The sequence below is a fragment of the Copadichromis virginalis genome, linkage group LG15 (assembly GCF_057382275.1).
Source record: "Copadichromis virginalis isolate Kocher_CV1m ecotype Utaka linkage group LG15, C_Virginalis_male_GT1.1, whole genome shotgun sequence".
Lineage (NCBI taxonomy): Eukaryota > Metazoa > Chordata > Actinopteri > Cichliformes > Cichlidae > Copadichromis > Copadichromis virginalis.
In genome coordinates this window covers 16732170-16756600 of record NC_140632.1, presented here as the reverse complement: position 1 = coordinate 16756600, position 24431 = coordinate 16732170, and the positions used below count along the sequence as shown (strand labels likewise).

Sequence of the window (24431 nt, the reverse complement as noted above, 5' to 3'; positions counted from 1 at the left end):
ATGTGACTCTTGCCCATATTGACATGATAGCATCAAACAGGTGCTGCACATTGGTTGGCCGCACATCTACGATGCAAATCGCTTGTTCAAACACATCCCAAAGGTGCTCTGCTGGATTGAGCTCTGCGGACGCCATTTGAGTACAGTGAACTCGTTACATTCACGAAACCAGTTCGGGATGATTTCGGATGTGTGACACAGTAGATACACCATACAAGTGTGGTCACAAAGGGATAGACAGAATAGTATGTGGCATAAAAAAAAGCACAGTTTGAATTTCAGGAGGTTGTTTTGACCATGCCTGTGTGTGTAAATACACCAAGTTGCTGCCCTATTGTTGGTTGCTTTACAAAAGCAGTGGAACTGGTGTACCTAATGAACTGGCCAGTGAATATAATACGTGTATAACATACAAACTCAGAAAAAACACCTGACCGACCCCCTCAGCACCCTAACACCATCATGAGAAAAGCTCTAACAAGTTTTATTAACCTACTGAAACCTTATAAAGTTCCACCTTTATTTCAGAGAATGAAAACAGACAATGCAAGCAAAAAAAATAAAAATAAAACATATTCAACTGAATGTGAGGCTGCCCTTGCAAAACCGTTGACCTTTATTTGGGGCAAAATTCAGCACTGGTCTGCAGCGAGGGTCAACTATCCCGCTTGTCCACAAAATACCTGACAACAGCTTCCCGGCTCAGGGGCGATCCCCAGAGTTGGCTGATTTTTGTTATTTTGTTTTGTTTTTTTTTAAAACGCACAGTGACGTTACTGCTGAGGACCAACTAGGACTGAAGGTCAGCTGATGAGGAGGCAGCAGCAGCATCTGACGGTCTGTCTTCACCGGAGCCTCCCGGCTGCCTGCTGACCTCGGGAACGGGCATCCGGAGAAAGTGCTGCAGGGCCTGAGCCACCTTCTCTGGACAGATGTTGTAAACTGGATGAGTTGGTGCCTAATTGGTCAGAAGAAGAAAACAAAAGATTTGCGAGATATTTCGTTTGTCGCAGTATGTATTTTTTTTCTTATTATATCCCATTAGTAGGTGGAACTGCAGTTTCACTATTATGATGCAGTTTTAACATTTTCATCACAGGAAGCTGCCACCATCCACCGAGACTGTTTTATTGATTTATCTGAGAATTGCACACCACAAAGAAACCCACTACACTTTGAGCTGAAAACACCATAGCTCAGGCACTTTAGGGATACAGTTTGAACCTGGCTGCTGTTTTAACCTACGAGCCGATATGCATATGCATGTGCAAGGGGAAGACTTGCTGTAAACAGCTGTCAGTGCCAGTAATGCAACAGCAAACAGGAAAACAAAACCAAAACCAACTGCCGCGGCCTTTACGTGCAACCACACGTGTCATTTCAGTAGCTTCAATTTTTTTTTCTTTTTTATAAACCCCACTTATTGTAGAGCATCTTTCAGAGCTTCTCATTTTATAGCTCGCTCATATTAAACCTGACTGCACTGCACTCAATAGTCAGCACGGGAACACCTTTGAGGCGTTTTTGACTCTTTATGCAGGTGCGTGCAGATTAAACCATGGCTGATAAAAGAAAACCAGTACTTTAATTATTTACTGCATGGTGATGAAATGAAAGGGTGCAAAAAAACAAGAAAAAAAGAAGCAGCAGTTACCCTTAAAGAGACAATTATACTGTTAGCTTCAATAGCTAAAGCAAGAATATTTAAGTTTCCCAGTTTTAGAGATACTGGCTGCAGAAAAATGTGCAACTTCTCTTGAAAATAATGGGATTATAAACCAAAAACTGCCCAAAAAGAAAGAAAAAACAAAAATAAAATACATATAAAATGTAGTGCAGAAATCATGTCCTGGTTATAAAAAATAAAAATAAAAATTGCCAACCTTCTTAAGCAGTTTCCCGTATGAGCAAGCAGCCGTGTCACTGTGCACAGTTAGTTCTCATCTACTCATGAAGAGCCGCTTGTGTTTGCAACTGCGTGACATGATATAAAAACCTGTATACATACATAATATTTGAGCTCTATTGTTGGTATTTCAGTTTTTGATGCAAAAAGGTCCTAAAACATTGTTTTATTTTAAATGAAACCACCTGATTTAATGCAGAGTTTTCAGCCGAGACTGACACAGACCTTTAGGAATGAATAATGCCATCAAAAATCTACATATGTCGTTAGCTACCATTTCAGACTTGAAACAATTAACAGTAATGTTAATCTCTTTAAACGGCTCAGGAGTTAATTAGTGTAACTCGGTGAGGACTCCGCCCTAACATAACAGCCTTTGGAAAAGCACCTTTTCTGTAAAACCTGTGAATGCTTTAATATGTGTTTCTGTCAAACATGTTCCACAGTGTCCTGTCAGTGGGTCTGCTACAGTCTGAATGACAGAAAACTTGAGATCAAACGGTGACCAGGAGGGTTTGTGCAGACGCCTGCGACCCCAGCGGTTTATTATGATCGCATGGACTCATCTGCTGAGGCATTATTATGCACTAGCTCCACATGCGGTTTCTCATGGCTGCTCTGCTTTTACCACTTATGCTGGACATCCTGCGGTCCCACTTGAGTCCGTTTTCCAAACTGACAGTGAATTGATGACTTATCAGAAAGCCTGTTCTCAAACCTCTGTGCTCTTTGGGAGCCTTGTTGTTGATGTCACTACAAATGCCCTGCATCCCAACTCTAAAGGGAGCAGCTTGTACATTCGTTGCTCTCTTCAGCTTCAGCTGCTATTTCATTCTATTTCAGCTTTTTCTGTTCGTGCGCTTCACCCACCGCATTCTTTAATGGTACCGTTTGTTCCACGAGATTTGGCCCGGCCTACGAGCAGGTGCTGGGATCTCTGGTGGAAAACTGAGCTTCTGATCCAAGTCAGCCTGCATCTTCCAGTCCTGGACAGTATCCAAGAGTATAGCTCCCACTCTTGCAGACTGATTTGCTATACGTTTACCTGCTCTCATATATGCGGTCGGTGCTTACAAGTCCAGGAACAGGGGAAGGGATGACATTCGGGTAATTCTTGTTCTAGGTCTAGGATGACCGCCAAATAACGATGGATGCAAAGCTCTTAGCAAGAGCAACGTACATCCGTGTGTTTCTCAACCATCCCCTTCAGGGTCTCCACTAATGATGACTGAGACCTCACAGAGTTATTCAGAAAGCCAAGGCGGGTCAGACACATGAGTGTGCACTGATTATCTAATCTAACTCTGAGCGAAACAGGAAGGTAGAGTTAGAACTGTAGAACAGCTCATTTAGGATGACATGTTTTAACTGAATGTAAAGACCAGCTTCTGACTCCACTCCCCAACAAGTAACATGTCCTCTATGTAAAATATTTATTACACCCAACATTTGTCAAAGTTTCATATAATGTATATCTTTCATTCTCACCAATCTATTCTCCTCCTTGCCGAGGATCACCTCGTAATGGTTGTCCATGTTCCCAAAGTGCTGTGCTATGGAGAGGCCGCTGAGGCAGTAACACGTGTGGTAAAAATCTCTGGACCTGGACATACCAAGACAATAAAACAGGGCAGTGATGTAAAAACGCTACGCATGAGTAAAGCTGTACAAATATGTAGTGTGTGTGTGTGTGCTCAGATGGTGTGGTACTGACTTGCCAGGCTTATCCAGAAGGCCTCCTGTTGGGTTTTGACAGCACAGGAGGATGTACTCCTGCAAGGCCTGCTGCTCAAACATCCACCGCTGCTGACTCAGCTCTGACTCTCCTGAGCAAACACACAGGTCAGTCACAAGAGGGGAAAAAAAAAAAATCCAACAAAAAAAAACCAGGATGATCCCACAGAAAATTCAGACTTCATTTTCAACATGAAAATGTGAACACCTGGCTATTTCCAGTTTTAACATTTTAAAACCCCCCACAGAATAACAATACAAATTATAGTCAAAATCTAAAGAAAAATGACCTCCTAACCACATATTCTCTAATTTTCTGATTTACATTTTAGAACGAAGGACTGCTTCACGACAAACCTCAAGATTTTGACACTGATCAATCTATCACTCACTATTCAAAGAGTTTTGGGTGAAAAACGACTAAAACTGGAAAAATATTCTATCTTTGTTGCACTGACATTCATTCAGATCAGCTGAAGTCAGTGGAGACTTGCTGATATTATAATTTCAAATAATTCTGACCAAAAATCACGCTTTGCTAAATTGGTTTTCCTTGTGCCGCTTGATGCTACGGTGATGAGACCTTTCCATTTCGAACTGTTTTAAGAGTTTAGGGTCAAAATGTAAAGGCACCTTCTTTGTATAAGGCTCTGTGGAGTAAAGGCAGGAGTCCAGCTTGCCAGAAAGAGTAGCAGCCGTCCACTAGTTTATTGCAGCGGCCTTGGAAACCTCCTTCAAATCGCATCTGCCTGCTGACCACCCAACGCTGAGGAGGAAAGGTGACAAACACACATTTAAATACGCTGAATTAACAAACAAAGCATGTAGAACTCAAGAACTTCTACTCCTGCACCATCGAGAGCGTCCTGATGTCAAACATCTGCACCTGGTTTGGGAACAGCACCAAGCAGGACAGACGAGATCTGCAAAGGGTGGTGCGCTCAGCCGAACGCATCAATCAGAGCTCCCTGACCTGCTGTCCATCTACACCAAGCGGTGCAAGTCCAAAGCTAGGAAGATTATGATGGACCTCTCCCATCCCAACAATGGACTCTTCTCACTGTTGAGGTCTGGGAAGCGCTTCCGCTCCCTTAAGGCCAAAACAGAGAGAATGAGGAGGAGCTTCTTCCCCCAGGCTATTCGGGCCCTGAACCAGGTGTAGGACTGGACTCTCCCAAACACTTCACTTAAAGACTGGACTCTCACACACGTCACCACACGCACCACCACACATTTCCTATAATCCTATAATTCCTATAATCTTTATAATCTCTTCTGCTATTTGCACATTCTTTACTGTAAATTCCTAAGTTGATTTGTAAATTCTGTAGTAAACTGTAAATTGTAAATATTGTAAAACTTTTCTTCTGTCATTTAATGGTCGGGCATTGTACAGCTACAAGCATTTCACCCCCATGTCATACTGTGTATGGTTGTGTGTGTGTGACAAATAAAATTTGAATTTGAATTTGAATGTACTGCATGTGTTTGTGTCCCTTTAGCTCTGAGTGGAATCGCATGTATACCAACAGCTGAAAACCTCACAGGGTAAGACGAGACAGGAGGCAGGAGCGGACCAGACGGGACCTGATATTTTTCAGAATAGGAACGATTTAGAAAACTGCTGCCATGGAAATTGCCAACTGGTACAATCCAGTCCAATAGGACTGAATAATTATGGGATATTGGAGTTACGAAGCAAACGTGGGAAAGAAGTATTTGAAATTATTTAATGTCTCATATTAAACTTTATTAAGCTGTATGGAAAATTATTGCATTTTATCTCACAACACAGACAGTGATATGTGCACCGGTGATCAGTAAATTAACGTTGGAGTATCCACCTAAATTTGATAGTGAGTATGTGTGTTTTGTGCAAATTTCCTTCAATTCATATTTTCTGTTATTTATTTTTCACATAATTCCTCATTAAGTCACAGGGTACCATAGATGCTTCAAACATGCTACTGCTTTAGCTTTAATTTCACTGCATCTGGGCGCTGAGATAAAAAAAATATATATATTGAACTTTGATTTGCTGCAGTGGTGGAGAGCGTTAAAATGGCTCTGAAAATTCTGCTGTTTACATAGAGCATCAAATTATCACAATGTATTTGATTTATGATGTGCATTGCATAAGTTAAGGAATTTGTAGGAATATCATTTGTGTTCTTTAATAACCAGCAAGAGCAGACTAAGAAAAAGAACATCATGATGTGTCCCCTTTTCTGTGCACTTGTGCTACAAGCAGCTGGCGTTCATGTTGATGGAGCAGAAAATAATAGTTGAGCAGCCTGCACTTTTTTGAGGAGTGGAGATTACATAACTGTCATTTTTATTGCACAAAAGGACAAGAACGTAACAGTGAAGCACAAAGTACACCCAGGCCAGAAAACGATCCACTCTAGCTAACGCAAAATTGAACTTTGTGTTAGCACGCTGGCTTTGCAGGTGCTTACAAAGCTCACAGAGTGAGTGTGTCCTGTACCCAGCCCAGCAGCCAGAGCCTTCAAGAGGTAACAGAAGCAGTGACGCCTGTAACATTTCCAGCCTCCATTTGTACCTCTACATGTTTCTACACCAGATGAAACTAAACTGCAACACATTTTTATTTGAAGTGCTCTTTGGACCAAATTTGCTCTCAACTTGGTGCACACACACAAAAAAAACTGTCATTTTGTTCTGGTAGCAGCCCTGAAATATAATAGAAACTGCTCAGTTAAGAAAAGAGAAACAAGGGTTAGTCCTAGTGAGTGTCCGTGGGCGAAAGAGTTAATAATGTGAAAATACCCAGGCCATGTAACACAAAAGCTGCTGATCAATGGCTAGGTTATTGGGGGAGCAGCCTAAACAAAGTCAACCCACTCCACCAGTTCTTCTGCATGGACACCAAGGCATTCCAGCTGAGAGATGTAATCTCCCCAGCATGTCCTGGGTCTGCTCTGCCCCCCCCCCCCTTAGGACATGTTGGAACACCTCACCTCAGAGTCACCCAAGAGATACTGGAGGAGAGTCACCTGAATGAACAAGCTCCCCACCTCTCTCTTTTAAAGGTTAGAGACTGGCCACATATGTAGTCATCCAAATTTGGATGAGGGAACTAATGGGTGTTTGCGTGCCACAGAGGCAAATTTTAATTAGTGCACCTTCAAAAGGTTTTAAATGTCTTAATCATGTGAGAAGTGGCCGCCTTTACCAAAGAAAGAAAAATGCAAGGCAAAGAAACAACGCGGCTTGCGGTAAAATGAGTATATTTGCCTGGTTGTTCACGGATTTAATGAATTCCTAATGAGAATCTGGACTATGATCATCACAAGATCATTAATAGATCCCCGTGAAAATAAACAATGACACCACGTAAATATGAAAGTTGTTCATTGTGAATTATCTATGTATCTCAGCGTTAATGATTTATGCATTCTCTCACATACAATTTTTAGGTTATGACTCGAGTTGTGCAGCGAGCGAGTCTCGCTGCTTTTGATATTCTCCACTTGGTTTCAACTTACAACCTTTGCTAACCCGCCGCCTTCAGTCAGAGCCATATGCCGGGCGTCTCTGAGGGACGGACAGTGACACACAACACCTTAGAGAGCGCGCTCTGTTGACCTGCCACTTGAGCTGGGTGTTGGGTGAAAATAACTAACGTTGTTTAAAGGTAGAGGGACTTTAGTGCACGCAGGTGTGGAAACAGGTTTACTTCACAGTTACATGCAAATGTGATCACACAGTATTTGAATAAAAGCTAAGGGATGATGACATCAAGTGTTTTATGAGCTCAATAAAATATAAAAAACTGCTGCAGACTGGCCTTCTGGTTACAGCCTTATCATTTTATCTTCTCAGGATGACCTCAAGCTTTGTGTCAGCGAGCATCTGCCCCACTGCAGCTTCCCTGAGCATGACTCAAAAGCTCGACCTGCATCAAAGCTAAAGGGCAGCTGCTCCTAACCTTTTACTACTAAGGAAGAAGGGAAATGAGATTTCCCTGAGGGGAGAAACAAAGCATCCCAACAGTTGCAAAACAAAAACTTATGTAAACCTCCAGAGTGCTCCGAGAGTAACTACATGCACAGATGTTTATTCCACAGTACAGAAAGAGTGATTGAATACACGGAAGCACATTATGGTGCAGCTAAACAACGTAAAGAAGTCATAAAAGGAACATCGGCAGTTTTAGTAGATTCAGGAAGAGTGTAACCCGTGTTTTTCATAGCTCCAGTTTACAGATGTCTCCTAAACAGCTCACATGCAGGTCATTATTAAGTTACTCCTGTGTAAAGAGGACAGCTACAAGGACTCGGCGAATGCGTTTGTGTAATTGTGCCAGTTTAAACGAGTCTGTGAAGAAAGAGCAGGTTGCAGTTTTCCTGGAAACTGCTTCAAACAAATTATGAGTAACTTATCACAGAAACCAAACATAATCAAACTATCAGAATAAGGAATTTTTTAAAAGCTAAACATTTCTAGGCTGCTCTGCCTAGGTGACATCAATAAATTCAGGCCTCCTCTTTTAGCAAACAGCAGTAACATTCACTCTTTAACTTGGGACCCGCTCACTTCATGTAATCTGTGGTTATTTTGTTGCTTGAAGTCACTGAATACTTATTTCCTTTTAGTACTTCATGATGAAGTTTGCATTACTGCGACGTGCGATTGTGCACAATAAAAGTAACATGTAGTGTAACGATGTATGCAAGGACAGTTCCTGAGTGACTAATTTTGGGTTTTTCTCACCTTTATTAGATAGTTTTCAGTAAAGAGCAGACAGGAAAGATGCCCAACAAAAGAGTCAAACCCAGCCTGCTGCATTTGGTCTTGCATTATCTGCTTGCCTGCTCAACTACTGAGCTAAACCAGCACCTGACGTTTGGCACTTTTTGTGAATGATTAACTTGGGAATTAGAGGCCTGTGGATGCATTAAAGTCAGTAAATATCATCACAAAGATAGTAAGTATGAGAAAAGCTTAACAATAAGTGGATCAGATTAATGTTTGTCGAATAGGAGAAGGAAAGACTGACATAGAGAGATTTCTCCACATTTTTCAGAAGATGAAATTTTGTTGTGAGTTGCAACATTGTATTTGATTTTTAATGACATTTTGTACTTGCTTCGTCACAGAACTGAGCACCCAACTTTGAAAGCGATAAAACTTTAGCACAAAGCCCCTGTTGTGACTGACAATGATAGCATCTTTTTCTGCTGTTGGGACACAGACTGAGCATTTGAGGTTACAATAGAGAGGAAAAGGCGGGGAGGGAGGATGTGCTCACCAGCAAGGCTTTCAGATCCAGCATGTGTTCTTTGCCCAGGATGACAAGGGCGGCTGTACCACAGAACGTGTAACCGCCGTGTGCCTCCAAACCCGGTACTCCACTTAAACCACCCTCCCAGTTCTGACAGCTAGAAATCAGAAAACCATGTAGTTAAAAAACAAAAAAACCCATACACTGGATTATGTAAAAAAAGCAGGACAAAAATGCTCTTTAATAATTTACTCAGAGTGCTGTGGTCGGTTGTTGTACCTGAGAATCCAGTTGGTTGTGTTTTCAAACAGTTTAGGTGTGAGGATGTTTGTGAGCGATGCTACCGAAGCTGCACAGTATGCACTCCTAAAAAAGCAGAAAAAACAAATCAGGCTGATAAAGATCACGATAAAGTTGAGAGGGAGCAGGAAGCTCTCGCTAAACATCATCATACTGTGTTTTAGGCTGCCAGCAGACCAAACAAACATCCAGTTTGCCATTTATGTTCCCCTGCTGTTCAGTCACAGTCATTTTGACTGTTACATATTTTGTTTCCCTGCAATGTTGAGACTGCAAGGAATCATAACTAAACTAGAATTCAAGAAAGGTGTTTTTTAAATCTTTGATATTGTCAATAAATCACTTGAAAAGCTCAGGTATCAGACGTGCATAAAACTCCTTATTTGGTTGCAGAGATCGTCCAAAAACTCAAAAAGTGTTATATAAATAATCTTCTATCTTTATGATGAACACCTTGGCTATAGTTCATGTGGGTTCACAAAACTATGTTAACTAAATAACTAGAAAGAAAGACTGTTTTAATAATTGGGGTTTATTTGATTTCAATTTCTTTCAAATATGATATAAAAGTTGAACCGATGTGCTTATGTGTGCTGGGAAAAACCTTAAACCAGGTTTGTAGAAAGACAAGTTACTTTTTTTTCCTGTTAAGATGTCGAAACAAAACAAATCTGGAGCAACTATGTGATGTTATCACGTTAATATGGACCAGAATCTATGGAAAAGGTTTCCAGCATCTTGTTGAATCTATGAAACAAAAAAGGCAAAACAGGATCCAACCTGGAACTGGCAAGCTGTACCTAATAAAAAGTTCCCCTAGAATGTATAAGCCACTTTTTGTTGGAGTACTTTCATCTGGAAAATACATTTAGTGCTGCTCGTGAACAGTGACAGCAGCCAGACTTGTTCGTGGTAATTAAATTGAATGTGTTTTTTTTTAAAAGCTAAGCTATATCAGACTTCTAGCAAAAACAGTGAAAACACGAATAAGGCAACTAAATCTTTGCATAACACTGTATATCACCACACTTACACTAACATCAAATCAGAAAATCCTGTAATTACAACCCCTAAAAAAAACTTTCAAAATAAGGATAACTTTGTTGACAGTTTAGAAAAATGTGACACAAAATGGTTTATCAAAAACTGAATAGCAAAACCTGCCTAAGAGAAAGACAGTTTTAGTAATACATAACGGCACCTCGATGCTAATTGGTTGGAAACAGATATCAGGCTCCTCTGAGAATGAAAAAGTACCTTCTGAAGTTCTTTGTTCAAAGGAAACTGAACCTCAAAGAACAAAACAAAAACATAACAAAAAGCCCCACATAACAGCCTCAAAGAGGAAAAAGCACACACACACATCCGAAATGAGATAAATCCACTATTATGTAAAAGAGATGTGGGCATTTCTCATTATTTCCCCTGTTATCAACACTAAAAGAAAACACAGGAGAATATAAATACAAAGCAGAGTGTGCTTAAGGGGAAATTAGCCTTCAAAAATGACCCCTTTACTGTGATCAACACAGTATGGACACCAAAGATGTTTGGTGTCCAAGCAGTCATCAAAGATGTAGTTAACGATATAAATTTTCTTATGTGATGAAAAGCAAATTCTAAAAAATAAAAACCTACAGAAAAACACAAGGATAGAGGAATCAGAATTTATCTTCTGGGGCCTCACCTGACATCCACCTCTCCACCGACGTGCATCACAAAGGAGCCATCTGGCTGCTTCACTGACCACAAGAAATCTAGCAGCTTCTCCCTGGAGGAAGTCAAAACAGAAGGGGGAGAAGGGTTGATTAGAAACAAGGATGAGTTCATGGTGTAAAGAGGAGGAGGAGGAGGCGCTGTAGATGGAGTGAAGAATAAACAGAGGAGAGAGAGGGCAGGGGGTGGAAGAGTAGCTGCTGCAAATTTAATAAAGCACTAATGCAAAGTCAACACCCGCTGTCTAAATCTGCGTCGCTGCGAAGAAACGGGAATCGCTGCTCGACTGTAAACACGCAAAGCGTCACCTTTTCTCCATCACGCAGAGTCAATTAGGAGAAAAACAACTCATGTAAACAGTGTTTCGAAATGGTCTTATAATGAGCTGCTGGTTAAATAACATTAACATGATCCGTAGCTGCGACAACCCCCTCCAACTGTAAGAAAATGTGTTATAGTGGTTATAGCATAGGAGGGAAATTCAGTTACACAAACAAATTTAAAGGCGTAAATTATGAATTTCAATTACACAGCCACAGTTTAGTTTCATCTTTATTTGTCAGAGAACAAACTGCACAAAAAGATTCATCTCATAGGATAACTGCAAGCTAATTCCAATCTAAAGCCCACAGGCATGTGGACACAATATTAAATAGCCTATAAAATACAAATAAATATCCAAGATACAATAAGAGCACTGTAATAAACTATGCAAGTCTAAAAGAAATCCAATAAATATCATCACATAAATTAGGGGTTGTCTGACATATTAATTTCAAACAAACTGAGCTGCTTTAACGGAAGCTGTTTTGTGTTTGTCATGTTGTCATTTTACCACCCTAGCAGCACACTGTGTGATCATACCTGTCTATAACATTATAGGCCTCATCTGTGCCGATGATGCAGAGGGCGTTGACGGCAGCGTAGGTGGGTGCAAGGTGAGCGTGTTGCCCCGGTCCCCCGGCAAAACCCCCTGTTGGGCTTTGACAGCGTGCCAGAAACTGACACACACTGGAGAGCAAAGATACAGAGGTTATAATATCATTATTTATTTAATATACAAACTGACAACCACAAAGAGCAGCCAAATGGTACTGCATGAATGTACTACAAACACCAGCATACTCTTTCTTACATGCAGGATTGCTGAAATTGCATGGCAGCAATAAAACACTCATTAATTGTATTGATAGTTTGAACAAATGTACTAGCCCACCACCCAAAGGTTTACCCCACAACTGCCCTAAATTAACAGTAATTGCCAAAAATCATATTAATGTTTGTAAAGGCTAATCCAGCAGCAATAATGCTAAAATATAATTACTGTTTTTAATCAATTTTCAAATTCACTGTTTTACTATTTTTTTCAGCTTTTTTGTAAAACACATAATTTATTTATTTATTCGTTTGATTAAGACGGCAAGTTACAGTTACCATTTACCTCAGATCTGTGTCAACACCCAAAGGGTTCGCAATTTTTGGCACGTTTAGGCGATCTGCAGAAATGTATGTTTGCACAGATAATGAGTTTTGATGCTCACTTCCTTGAGTTACACAAGATATTGACACGATTTCTAAAAATAAATAAATAAATAAAAATAATGCTGATATCTAAATACTATTTTTAGAACCAAATATTCAAGGAGGTGTCAAGAAATGGGGATCACAGCCATGTCGTATGTTGCAGTTACACATCTTTAATCACAAAAACATTTACTACCAGTGATTTGTCAGTGTAGTTCTCCTACATGCTTTATAGCTTTTTTTTAAAAACAGTAAGTGGCCCATTACTGTGGCATGGATAGTGTATTTTTTAAACATTATAGTCTTCAATCTTATTGCAGTTTTCTGCTTCTAATCACTGCATTGCAATGTTTTGCCGTAAACCAAGGCTAACAGTAGAACCTTCAGTAGAAAGGTCTGTTAGCAGCTGCAGATATCGAATACCCAATGTGACAATCAAAATGATATGAAGGTGACGATCACGTTGCTTTTGCATAGAAATGATTAGAAACCATGATTACTTGCATTAGCACATTTTTAGAATATCTTTCATAGATAAAGGATGTGGTATGAGGCTGATAAGCACAAAAATACGTCATAAATTACTCCACTTGGTCATCTGAGGGTCAAGTAATCCTGTACAATACAGATTCCAGTCTGTATAAGTATGTACGTATAGCAGCTTTTCTTTCTGTTTAAAAGTTTGACGCTAATTATTTCACCTGACTTGAACAAACCACTTTTTCTGCACGCTACACAGTTTCCATTTACTAAATAATCACAGCTCCTATTTTCTATCTCAGACCGGCAGAAAGTTGGAAGGCTATAAAACACGCTCCACTGGGCTATTTCACTTTAGCTGACGTGTCATACTGCATAGACCAACTCTACCACAGGTCCCTTTCTTTCCAGCCTCCATGCACCACGCTGCTTCGCTCACAAATGTCCTCTTCATCCTCCGCCATGGAGAAAAATAATAAAACTGTAAGAGTGCTTTGAGCCAAGTGAGTTGGAAGGGAAGCCCACTTTAATTTTGGCCAACCGGTCTGGTGCCAACACTGACCTGAGAACAGTGTACACTTCATAAACCAGAGAAAGCAATCTCTTGTAGGTTGCATTGTTATAGATCGTTGAACAGGGCCAGTGTTTTTGTGTGTGTGAGCACAAAGCCATCACGTTGGTGCCCGGGCAGTGCCAGCCGGTGTGCTGGCACGCCTCACGGTTATAATGAGAGCGTGGGCTGGCAGCCTGGAACGGCGACTCGCTACGTGGTTTGCAGAGTGCTACTTTGACTGGCAGTAATTTAATCAAATGACATTTTGGTGGCAGTGAGAGCAACAGTGTTTGAAGCCGTGTCAGCCTAAAAAAAAAAAGTACTTATAAGTACACCTGCCAGTCATGCACAATGTTGTCATCACTTTTAATCACACATATCAGGCATAATAACTCTTGGAAAAACCTTCATTTCACTGCTTCAAACATCAACACCCCAACTTTTTATTACTGCGAGTTTTCTATTACAGAGAATAAATTAAACTTCTTGAAGTTGGCTATGGAAACAAGGACAAGGGATGATTTAACAGCAAAGCCCAGGCCAATGCTGCAGCTGGACAGGAAAAAAAAAAAAAATAATGGTCATTATATGGTAATTTAATCAACATCTTTCATCTCTTACCACTTCTGGTTCTGTTTTATAAAATGGTGACTTGTGTTTTAGGAAGGGAGCCAGAGGATAGGAGGAGTTTACAGTAACATTGGTACATGTAATGTAGTATAATGTCTGCGTCCAACACCCTGAACCTGTGGTGGGCCACTTGTGATCACGAGGCTCTTGAATAGGTCGCCCGGTGGGAGAAACCTGTCTACAAACAATTGCAGTCTGACTCGCACTGCTGGCACTTGATCCCCTTCAATTCATAACAGTCAGATTCCTGACACGCTGCAGTCAGTCAGAGTCAGTCTGCACCAAGGAGTGTATCCCATGTGTGACATGGACATGGCTCTTTGCAATCGGGGATTCGACTGAACTGGCTGCCAACTGGTTGCATTCTGGTTATATAAAAATAAGGTTGCTGAGCACTTAAACTGCCATCTTGCAGGAACTACATCACTATTTTGGGGGGAAATTTTGGGTCCAGATCTATGAGGTTCCAGCTAGACCAGCGGTCCCCAACCTTTTTTGCGCCACGGACCGGTTTATGCCCGACAGTATTTTCACGGACCGGCCTTTAAGGCGTCACGGATAAATACAACAAAATAAAACCAGTACCGGTACCGAAAAAAAGAAGATTTATTCATAACACACGTGAAAAGACCCAGGAAAACCGAGTTAACGATAAAAACGATAACAAAATACCGATAAAAACCCTGAACCATACATTTCACACCTGAGCCTCAACTCTCGCAGCCCCGTACCAAACGACTCACGGACCGGTACCGGTCCGAGGCCCGGGGGTTGGGGACCGCTGAGCTAGAAGTAGTTAATATGAATTTTTCTGTAGGTAGATGGCAACAGAATTGCAGTGTTTACAATATGTCACAGTTACAAATGAATTTTAAGTATCTGCCAACTTCAATCACAAACTGACAGCAGACCAACTCAATCTTATTGCTGTTTCATCACCATCTTGATGATGCTTTGAAGAAGAAAAATAACCGCAAGTGGTCACAGACCTGGTCCCCATTTTCAAAGCAACCGTTTCAAAGGCAACAAAATCACAAGTTCACACTCATTTTGTTTGTGCCTCAGTATCCAACTGCTGTTTGCCACAGTGTGACTGTAGCGTAAGGAATAAAGTATAAAGGACATTTTAATTGAGCTAATAATCTCTTTTTATTGTGTATAACCTGAGACATAGGAAGAGCTAGTATAACTGTATTCTGTACAGATGTAGTCTGATCTTCCAACTTGTTTTAAGCAATATAACACGTTTAAACACATCTGGAGCATTTTAGAAAAATATGTTGAAATTTTGGGTTTATTCATATGTACAATTATACAAATGTGCATAGCCCCTGGGTCTGAGAACTGAAGCAGATGCCCTAAACCTGCATTCTTTTTCAATGGCCTCTATAGGAAGTCTGAGGGAAAACAGCCTCAGGTTCCTAACTCTGTGACATTTACCACTGTACTTATAGGGTGGTCGGTAATTTCAGATCATATGGAATAAGATAAACTACATTATGTTCATTATTGGAGCCAGAAAGGGTCAAAACTGTAAACCGTCTCCTTTTTAGGGCCTAGTTTAACGTAAGAGTTTGCTACTACTACCAGAAGGGGGCAGTAATGTGTCTACAAGCTGTCTGCAAACTACCAATGATCAACCATAACAGAAAAACACCACTTCCCTAGCTACCAGGAGGTGGACCTGAAAGTTGTGTGTGGTTATATTAGATTTTGCTATACAAAAGAGAAAACTGAAAAGCAAAAAAAAAAAATGCAGTCATCAAGGATGTTGTGTAGAAATCTTTAAAAAAATAAATGAAAATGAAATCCACTAAAAAACTCTGTTAAGTAAAGCTAGCATATCACAACTATACCATATTTCTACATTTACTATTTATGGATATTTATAAATAAAGGGCGGTGGGGTATTGGTGGGTGGCATCTTCAACAAACCTGCTTTACTGCAATAATTATGAGAACTATGCAAAAAGCAATAAATAACAAAATTCGTTGGCAGTGCACGGGTATTATTTGGCTCCACTCTGTTGTCGTGTGTGACTCACTCTGAGGCGACGGCAGCAGGAATGGGCTCCTGTAGTAACTCCAGACTGTGAAGAATCCAGAAGCAAAGCCACGGTCGGCTAGCATCCAGACACTACTCGCACAGACACACACACACAAAATCAAATGGGCATCACATGACCGATTACAGCTATAAATGAGATTGTGAGATCAGCCAGTCAGAGGCACAGATGAGAGAAAAACAACTCTGCCAGACACACAAGGGGCAGGAGGAGGAAAATGATGGGAGTGAGCCACACAGAAACATCATACAAACTCATTTTCTGCAGTTGGTAAATGGACTTTATGATTATGTCTGCCATTTATGACGCAAATATTAGTTGTGTGATGCTTTTTGTGCTGATTTTATTACATATAATTCAAACTCAGTTTGTTCTCTTTAGCACTGCGTACACTTAACTACACAAATTGGCTGTCTGCCTGCTTTTGTGTGATCAAAGGAAACGCCACTGAAATAATGAAGGTACTGAGCTGAAGAAAAGGAGAAACACAAATGCTTTTCTCTCTTCTGGCTAGAGTAACAAAAAGCACACACATTAAAAAAGTAAAAGATAAAAAAAAGCAGTGACTTTGCCAGAAGCAGACAACTATATTTTTTTGGCCAATTGAAAATTGCAGCATTTCTATTTAAAGCAGAGGATAACAATTCGGCATTTTTCCAGAGGCAGTGAGAGTTGGTGTCCTACTGTTCAGCACACGATATTAAGCACACACTCACCAGCCACTTTGTTAGTTACACAAAGCTATTTGCAAAATAGCTAATGCAAATAGCTAATCATTCAAACAATGAATGTGGAATGGTTGTGCCAGACCAGCTGATCTGAGTATTTGAGAAACTGCTGATCGACTGGAATTTTCACACACAATCTTCTCTACAATTTACCGGGAATGGTCGCAAAAATAAAAAACATCCACTCGGTACTAGTTCTCTGTGTGGAAATGCCTCGTTGATGTCAGAGGAGAATGGCCAGACTACTTCGAGCTGATAGCAGGTAAGCAGAAGTGCATCTCTGAATACACAACAAGCTGGTTCTTGAAGTAGATGGGCTACAGCAGGAGAAGACCACAGTGGTTGCCAAAAATGAGGCTCCAATTCACTTGCCAAAAGGCTCGCCAAAACTGGGCAACAGAAGATTACTAAAACATTGCCTGATGAGTCTCAACTTCTGCTGAGACATTTCCATCCTGCATTGCATCAACACTTTGGGCTGGTAGTGGTGGCGTAGGCACACTGGGATTCAATTAATACCACCTGAGCACCTGTTCACATTTTGGACAGAGAGGACAGATGGTTTGAAAGAGGAGTGAAACAGGCCATCTATGTCCACTGTGAGCGACCATCTTTGAGCAGAAGTTGTGGCTTACGACACCAACTGTCTGCCATCTAAAATCCAGTGTCAAGATCCCTTCCCAGGCGCCTTAACGCCCACTCACACTTTGGGCCATTTGACCACAGTAAGTCACATAATAGGGTGGGGCAAGGTCTCACAATGAGTTCACCCGAAAACTTGGCTGATTGTGACCCAGACCAGTTTTCACACCATGGCTCGTGTGATTAGGCAGAGGATCAGTGGGGGTTCCACGACCCTCTTAGGGACACTCCCAACAGGGCTTAAAAATCTGGGTCTCTCCACCAGTTGCTCTGAGCACTGAAGAAGCTTCTCAAATGAGAGGTGAAACGTCTTCAAGAAACTTAAAGAAGTCCAGAGGCTTTTCCTTCCAAGACCACCTGAGCATAAACACTTACTGAACATTTTTGCTGGCTGCTTACAGCATGATAATTTACCAGATCACAAACTTCAAACAATCTCAAACTGCTTTCTTAAACATGAAAACGAGCTGATTGTACTGAAATGGCCTCCACAGTCATCAGATCTCAATCCAATAGAGCACCTTTGCGCTGTAGGGGAACAGGAGATTCTCATCATGGATGTGCGATGGACAAAACTGCAGCAATTGTGTGATGCTATCATCATAATATGGACTAAAACGTCTGAGCAATGTTTCCAGCACTGAACAGCTCAGCTCTGAAGGCAAAAGGAGTACAACTAATAAAGTGGCTGATGAGTGTAAATACAACGCCTACTTTGATTGAAATACAGGTTTATAAGAAAAAATAAAACTACATCTACATATCTACAACACATAATTTGTGTGTGTTTTCTTTATTTATTAGTAATTTACTTTACCTCATAAGCATCTGATAAATGACGTAAGCCCTTCTTGAGATACTGGTAGTGTTGTTCCCGCAACAACGTTGGCCTGAAAAACAAACGAGGGACAAAAAGTTAAATGTCAAACAACTTGGAAATTTTTTTTTTTTTTTTAAATAAATAAAAACAAAATCAGAAAAGTGTCAGTACTCATAATTTCAAAACTTAGACACACAATTCACTTGTTTTTCTAACATTTGTAAGTTTAAATTTTAAAAAAAGAAGAACTGATTTATGTGTCAAAAATTAATTATTCACCAGGTAGCCCAAAATCTGAGAAACACAAATAAAATGATCGTCTACGCAAGGGTTTGTGATCAAACTCTGCATTATTTATTCACTTGTTTCAGATATTCAGATCCTCAGCAGTCTAATTAGCGACTTCTGTTTATTTCCTTCCTTATTTTTTATTCACTTTCTATTAGGAGAGCTTTGAGGCCTGTCCTCATTAAGAACAAAAAGAAAAAAGAAACCAAAGCCAGGCAAACCAAAACATCAGCTTAGCCTTTCAAGTTTTAAAGTATTTCTCAACGAAACTAAAAAAAAAAAAAAAGAAAAAGAAAAGAAAGTCATCATGTTTATCATATTTTTCAGCACTGTTTTTTTTAATTTGTTGTCGATAGATTTTTATGCATAAAACTCTTAAAACTATCTAGGGAGCAGCACCACAAACCACCCATTAATGCTGTGGTATGTGATACTGGTCCATATCGTATTCATATCCCGAATAAACATCAAATTAAATTGAGGTAGACATATATATAATATATAGGAAATTAAGGCAAAAACTAATAAAAATAAACATATGAATGAAAGAATGCCTTAAAACACTATAACAGAATGACAGAAACTAAGGAGCCGCATAGTTAATCTTTAAATGTTTGAAGGAAAATTCAGTCTGCAGCTCTTCATAAACATAAGTCTGACTATATATCTGCATCAATGACAACTGATACCCACCCACTCTGATTCTCTGCTTGACCTTTCCACACAGTGTTCGCTACACCTGTTATAATATGCGCTTTCTACCAACACAGAATGAGTCACAGATCACTACATGACAGAAGCAGAGCTCCACATCTAAAACCTCGTCTGTCCACCACACAAATATATGTTCAACCCACCCTTTTAAATGCTGAGAGCTCGACAGGCTACACGCAAGTGTACACAACGAAACCAAAAATTAGTGAACGAAAGAAAACAAAATACAAAATGTACAAACAAAAATACAACTAAAAAGATAGGGGGGAAGAACAAATTAAAGAAATAAATGAATGACCAAACAAATAAATAAATAGAGCAAAAGAAAAAGAAAACGAATGACCAAATGATCGGAAGGAAAAAGAAATTAATGAAAGAATAAAAGCTATGGAAAAAAACAGTGAATAAAAGAAGGAGAGAAAGACTAGATAGAAAGAATAGAAGAACTAAAAGAGAAAGAAAGCACATAAAGAAAGAAAAAATATTACAGGCAAATTATCTAAAGAAATAAACTAATGAAGGAAAGAAAAACAAACAGCCGAACAAAAAATGAAGGCACAACAAAAAGATATTTTTACAGATTGCTGACATTGATTATAGGTTTCGTCGACCCAGCTAATTCAAAGAACTTGCCAAACTTGCTTTGTCGTACCCCCATCAGGACATTTCTGTTAGAGCTTGTAGCTGTGGATCCCTTAACCAGAGGCGCTGAGGGTTAAGACCCTACTTTCAAATCCCTCCTCAAAACTTATTCTTACAGAAAGTAATTTTTAATAATAAAAATGTTCTCATTCCGCCTTTATTTATTCTTAAATACTTCATTTTACCCATCCTGTAAATCACTCACTGTTTTTATATTTCATATGATCCATTTATTATGTCCTATAAAGCACTTTGCAACTATGTTTTAAAAAGCGTATCTAAAAACTTTAAATCTTGCCTCCCACCTGTTCGAGGTCAAGTCCCGGCCAAGGCTGAAAAAACAATTATCACCACTAAAAGCAGGACCTCAGCTGATGAATATCACGGATTCTTTAGTAGTACTAAAATGCATTTCTCCATTGGTTGCAGTACCGCTGACATTCACATCTAGCAGTTGTCATAGAAATGAGATGAGTCACCTCATTGAGAAGCGACGGCAGCTGATAGCAGAAGCAAACTACGTGGGCAGATCTACTCGCCGCTAAGATAACAGCCATCGTGCATCACAGTGCAGCCTTCTCTAATAGCAAACAAACAGCAGGTGTTTGTGGGTAAAAAAAACAAAAAACATAATAACATCTACGGCCAATAATGGTGTTCCTGTAAATGCCTCATAATGGCTGTTCATGTAGTCACCTTTATGAGTGACTGATGAATACGTAATTATTATTGCTATGGCTACACAACGTCTGGCCTACTTGTCAGCAAGAGTCTGAAAATGCACACTTTTCTGTCATAACCAGGCCAATTTAGTGTCCTGGTTTCAGGTAATGACTTTAACAATGTAGGAAACCAGGTCTGAGTCTTTAAAAAAAAAAAAAACAAAACAACAAAGTAAGATTTTGAGATTTTTATAAAGAGACAAGGCAATTCTACTTTTCTGCTTCAAAAGAGTCACCTGACAAGGAACTCCAAAGAACCCATCCTGTCTCCTTTTTCAAACATCAACATTACCCATAAATGACACAATCCCACATATAGTGAAAAATACTTTGGGATGCACTGAAAATTGGTATTGGTCGACGTTTTCCTTACTGTCTGCTATCGGCCCATTGGCAAATAAATTGCCAATCAATGATGGCAGTGTTTATCACCTACATCCTTACATCTGTAATCTACTTTCCTCATTTTGTATGATGGAATGTGTGATTCTAAAAATGTACTGCAGTGTGAAGGAGGACTTCAAATTGTTAATTGTTCCCCTTGGACAAAAGGAGAAACACCCCCCTCCTCCTTTAGCGGATATCCAAAATCTCTATAATGAGAGCTCATCACTCCCCGCAAACGGGATAAACATAGAAATTAGTGGGAGATGATTAAAATTCTGGAGCCTACAGGTAGATGTTGGTGCAGTTTAGGGATTGAAAATGTTGGCAGCAACACATGGCAGCATCAGCATTAACATGTCAGAGGGAGAGATGGGGATTTGCAGTTTAATTAAACATTTAAATCTGAAGGTGGTGTTTGATATATGAAGTGTGGAGAACGAGGCACATCACAGGCTGTAGTGGGCTGAGCTGTCTGCCTGAAAAAGCTCACAGACTCTGCTCCATTGTATTCTACAACACACTGCGGATACTTACTGTGGTAAGCTGTGTATTTGCTTGTAAACACTCATGACTTCTTGAATGGATTTCTCCACCTTTTTCTAAAAAAAAAAAAGAGAAAAAAAGCAGCATGTGATTGGTTGTTATGAAGCTTATTTTGAGGGGAAAAAAAACATATTTTAGGCATTTCAGAAAACAGGATTATTTCCTATTTAAAAATCTGGACTAGCATCAGCCACAAAATCCAGAAAAGGTGCGATTGATGTGTAAACCCCTGAACATTAACAGCTCATGTGTGTTTTGTGGTCAAAACTGTCAACTCAATCAATTCAAAACATATAACCTCGTATTTGTGCCTTACACATGACCTATATTATGGAAAGTGACTGAAAGAGCGTGAGCTACTTTATCAACGTTAGCAGCCAGGAATATTTAAAACTTCTATCATAATAAAATGGGTAACTTTTGACATTATTTGTTCATGTATAGCTTAATTTAGACCAGGGATGTAAAACATATGACAAGTGGGTGAAAAAAGCCAGCCAAAGGGTCCAATTTGACCCTCTTGAGGGCTTTGCAATGTGTGAAATTTCTTGTGACATCACCAATAGTCACTACTCTTCCTGCTATGGGGATATGCTACAATATGCATACATTTCTGATTGTACTGTTTTTTTAAGTGTATGGTGTCATCAAAAGGGGTAAAAATCAGCAAAATTAGCAAAAGCAACAAGGCACCTAGATGGACACTGTCATTCCACCTGATCGAGTTTTATGTATGTTTGCAGAGACCAGAAACATAAATAGTACATCTTATAAGTTACATCATAACTCTAACATAACTATCATAATAGTTCTTTTAAACTATATATGACCATTTAACAGTGTACCTGTAACCTGTATCTTTTCATTATCTTTTTCTCATTGCATCTTTCTCCTCCTCTTCTTCATCTGCCTGATCCGCCATCACTGCTCTCATTTCCACCTCATTTCCTAAGACAGCCAGGTCTTCATTTGTTCACTTGGCACTTTTAAATGTTTTCCTAAAGTATGAACAAATTCAGGTACTAAAATATTGATAAATCACTGAATTGTGCATACCCACTGTAAGAGACAAACAGTGATTTTGACACCCTGGATTAAGATGTGTGTGCATGCTGCAGCAGCTGTCGCACCTTCCCACACAGACTCGAGAGAAAGATCTCTTCTGGATTGAAAATAGCAAAAACGTACATAACAATAATGTTTGCACCCCCCGAAAAAAATGACAGATGAACTTTTTAGAAATGAGCAAAAACGGCAGTCTGAATCCTAGTTTCCTTTTGTATTAATGCAGTTCTAACTTGTGCCTTGACTGAAGTGATAACTGTTACTGGATCTGATCTAAAATGATTGCAGTGGAGTAACTTTCAAGAACAGTGCCCAGGATGCAGAGATGTTCAGACGCTGTCAGAAATTGACGTCTTATAAGGTTTTTTCAAAATAAAAGCCCTCTCCTGCTATCATGTTTTAATTGGGAAGAAACTAAAGACAAAGTTAGACTTTATGTCATGCCCAGGCTTAACTATTTTAATTAGTTGGCTAGCAGCTAGCTACATTCAAACTTAATCTCATTAAGGAACAAAGCTAGCCATCCATGGGCTAAATGGATAAAGCACGGCGAACTAATGCCCGCAAACAAGTTTCTGATTACTTTTTCAATCAAAGTGTCGACATTTTAGCAATATAACGCATTGTGTGTATGGCAGCTGAGTTTCTGTGCACTTTTTTACACCCAGACTGGAGAGCCGCACGTTAGCATTAGCCACACTGCCTTATAAAAAAAGAAAAGCTAACGCTCGCGTGCTTACCTGCTCCACAGAAGTCACCGTCTCTACCCCGTCATCCAAGAACATTTCTGCCGATTGCTGCTCACGGAAACACCACAGAGGGTTAGGCATGTTGTCCATGGTGGTGAAGGGACCTCTTTAGATGTGCGGACGCTCTGAGTGAAGATATAATTTTGTCGCTATTGGTTTGTTTTGACAGTTCACTCACACTTTCGCTGGACTCCGCTCACTTCCTGTTGGGCGGAAACTGCGTGGATAACTGTTACGGTGTCTCCAAAGGAACAAACTTCTTTAGTGGCGTTTTATTCACTGAACGCGAGAATGTAAAGAAACGAGCGGTGCCGCTTGGAAAAGTGGTAAACATACATTTTAAGTGTTTATGAGCGTGTGTATTGTGACCATTTTAATTTAATTTCATTAACTGGCATTCTGAGAGTCAATGTAACCGCAGGTAATATTCCTGCTGGTAAACTACCCGGTGGGGGGCGGGGGGATACCGGAAATAGTTCCGTTTTGCCTTCCAAATTAAAACTGAAAGTTATTTAAGATAAAAATCGACCACCTTTAAGAAAGGGTTTCACGGTTACATATAACAAATTCCTCTCTCGCCCCTGCGGGCGGTCTATAGTTCAAACTCGTGTCCTCTACCAGACGCCTGGGAGGTTGAGGGTCCTGCGCAGTATCTTGCTGTTCCTGGGACTATATACAATAAAATAGGACTATAATTAATTGCACATTTGTTTGTTGATGTTATGTGCATATGTTAAGAGGCTTAATTAAGCTTTTGCACATTTACTAAACTCTATTTTTAAGGCCCGGTGTTCTGACAAAACGTCCTACTTTGGCAAAACGTCCTACCGTAAGTAGTTTATGCACATTTCTGCTGTCACAGAGTCATTCCAGCACAAATGTAAGGAGGTATGACGGTTTGCCACTTAACCCTTGTATGGTGTTCGGGTCTGTGAGACCCGTGTTCAGTTTTTTTTCAAAAGAAAAATTAAACA

At 39.9% G+C, this 24431-nt stretch overlaps 1 protein-coding gene across 1 annotated transcript; it reads right to left on the bottom strand.

Moving 5' to 3' along the window:
* Positions 1-467: 467 nt before the first annotated feature.
* On the bottom strand, positions 468-23887 carry fntb (farnesyltransferase, CAAX box, subunit beta). The gene is made up of 12 exons (XM_085432211.1): positions 23449-23887; positions 21635-21699; positions 18345-18417; positions 16137-16228; positions 11769-11915; positions 10876-10959; positions 9168-9254; positions 8916-9045; positions 4274-4406; positions 3621-3732; positions 3395-3509; positions 468-958 (listed from the first exon to the last, which is right to left on the bottom strand). The coding sequence occupies exons 1-12, from the start codon at positions 23545-23547 to the stop codon at positions 791-793; spliced, it is 1305 nt and encodes a 434-aa protein (XP_085288337.1). The 5' UTR covers positions 23548-23887; the 3' UTR covers positions 468-790.
* Positions 23888-24431: the final 544 nt, after the last annotated feature.